Source organism: Mandrillus leucophaeus, unplaced genomic scaffold (assembly GCF_000951045.1).
Source record: "Mandrillus leucophaeus isolate KB7577 unplaced genomic scaffold, Mleu.le_1.0 Scaffold32, whole genome shotgun sequence".
Classification (NCBI taxonomy): Eukaryota; Metazoa; Chordata; class Mammalia; order Primates; family Cercopithecidae; genus Mandrillus; species Mandrillus leucophaeus.
In genome coordinates, this window is record NW_012103365.1 from 5,189 (window position 1) to 7,661 (window position 2,473).

The 2,473-nt window shown below is 34.3% G+C and overlaps 1 protein-coding gene across 1 annotated transcript in view; it reads left to right on the forward strand.

Moving 5' to 3' along the window:
* Positions 1–1,561: 1,561 nt before the first annotated feature.
* Positions 1,562–2,473, forward strand: part of LOC105545157 (ATP-binding cassette sub-family A member 3-like) — a 140,726-nt gene continuing 139,814 nt past the window's right edge. Inside the window, exon 1 of the mRNA XM_011987955.1 lies at positions 1,562–1,694. Within this exon, the coding sequence (XP_011843345.1) occupies positions 1,562–1,694 (133 nt within the window). The remainder of the gene's footprint in view (positions 1,695–2,473) is intronic.

The window sequence follows — 2,473 nt, forward strand, 5'->3', positions numbered from 1 at the left end:
AGAAAAGGTATTTTGTATAATTTCAGTCTTTAAATGTAATAAAACTTGTTTTGTAGAGTAATATGGTTTATCCTGGATATGTTCTATGCACACTTGAGAAAAATCTGTATTCTGTTTTTGCTGGGTGGCATGCTCTGTGTATGTTAGGTTAAATTGGCTCTCTTTTTCCTTACTGATCTCGAACCCAGGAGGTGGAGGTTGCAGTGAGCCGAGATCACACCATTGCACTCCAGCCTTGGTGACAGAGCAAGACTCTATATGCTTGTCAATCTATGTAAAATAACCACAGAGATTTTGAAAGGGATTGTGCTCAATCTGCAGAACAAATTTAGGTGTATTGCCATCTTAATAATATTAAGTCTTCTGATCCATATAAATGAGGCATATTTCCATTTATTATGCTTTAATTTCTTTCAACAGTGTTTTATAGTGTTCTGTGTAGAACTCTTGCACTTTTTTGTTAAATATACTTTGTCATTTTAATTGTTTGATAAAATTTGTTAAGTCTGGTTCTAGCACTGATCCCTAGAAAATTTAAAAGAGACACTTTATCTCTCTATTTTTGTCCCCTGTAAGTAATAAAGTGGTCCTGTATTCATCTTTTAAAACTGAAAAATATGCATATTTCCAAAGATTCTCACATTCATTCATTTATTTATTCAGCAGACATTTATTAAACACCTTCTATGTGCCAGGCAGATACAGTTATCTGCCCTTATACAGCCTAAAGCTATCGAATTTACTATTGACATATTAATAAAATTCAGTAAAAATATCTAAATTAGCCTCTGAAAACTTATATCACTTACTTGAATCTTCTTAACAGACTTATACATTATATTCAAGTTTTTTTGTTAAAACTTGAAATACCACATATGTCTATAAACAACTACCTCTAAAGAAAATGTATAGTTCATAAAGATTATTGCTAAAATTCTGTGAGCTTTTTCTTCCTTACCTGTTATCTTATTTTTAATGTTTGTTTCTAACCATTGTGAGTGAATTAAAATATATTTAAAATTTTTTAATTCTTTCTGAGAGAGGATATAAAAAGAAACGAGATGATAATATAGATGGTTTATAGCTTCATTTAACTGTTTTACATGTCTTAACAATATAAGGTGAGTTACTGGGGAAATTATTTCTGGGCTTTTAAGAATCACAGTACTGCTACTCACTAGCTGACTAATTTTGATGAAGCTACTTGACTTTCTGAGCCCTGATTCTATCCTTTATAAATTGGAGATAATAATACTCATTATTTAACCCATTTTGATTGTAGACATTAAACTAGATAATATTTGTGAATGTATTTTGAAAAGTCTAAGGCACTGTATGGATGTATTATTTTACATGATATCTGATTTCTGTCAACTCTCCCACAGGAGTATCAGCTCATGATAGGAGTCAGTAATTGGATGCTCTGGGTGGCCTATTTCTTCACATTCCTCTGTTTGTATTCCATTATCATCATTTTTATGTGCATAGTTTTCTTTGTCAAGGCAAGTGTCTATTTGACTGCAGCATGTTGTGAATAAACTCTGAGAGGGAAAGCGGAAACATGGTGTGGGGCCAAATGGGCCTTGGGTTTCTAGGGGATGAAAATGTGGCTTTTGTTGACTCCACAGTGGAAACTCAGAGACTGCTCAGTCTCTCAGCAAACAAAACTTTAGACCTAGAGGGATGGGCCATCTGTAAGAAATAAATTGTTAACTCTCCATTTCACTGAGCAAAGTCATCAGTTTCACTAAGACTCTTAAAATACTTATGGATGTTTCATTTTTCCTCTTTGGTTTTGGTGCAGTACCACTTAGAGCATGACTAAACTGGTTTCCTAATTGTTTTGCTAGGTTAAACCGGCACCAGTCATCCAAAGCAGTGACCCAACCCTTATCGTTATCTTTTTGCTGTTTTATGCCATCGCCACAATATGCTTCAGCTTTATGGTTAGCACTTTATTCAGTAAAGGTGAGTCTGAGATTCCAGTGGTGAAATATTCTCAATAACTACACTTTAGCTGCCAACTCATCTACAGCCTCTGTTTACACACTCTAACCGAAAAGACAAATATCATATACATGTGAAATGATTTGGAAGGGAATGAAAAGACAATTAACATAGCATAGGATACATGTGAAAAAAGACAAAAACCAAAATAAGATCATGTGTGGATATTCTTTCTAACCTTTAGCTGCTACTTCATGTATGGTGTTTGTCAAACCCTTCCACCAGGAAGGGTTGAGATGGAGATGGCTCCTGTATATTCCGTTGGAGGGACTGATGTTTGCTAGTATCTGATGATGAGAGTGGTATATGTGAAGAGAAAGAAAACGGCAGTACTGCTTCAATGAAAGAAAGGGTTCTTGCACTTAATTAATAGATCCTCATTGTGTGTCTTCTGTGTATTTGTTTTTGTTTTGTTTTGTTTTTTGTTTGTTTGTTTGTTTTGAGACAGTCTCATTCTGTGGCCCAG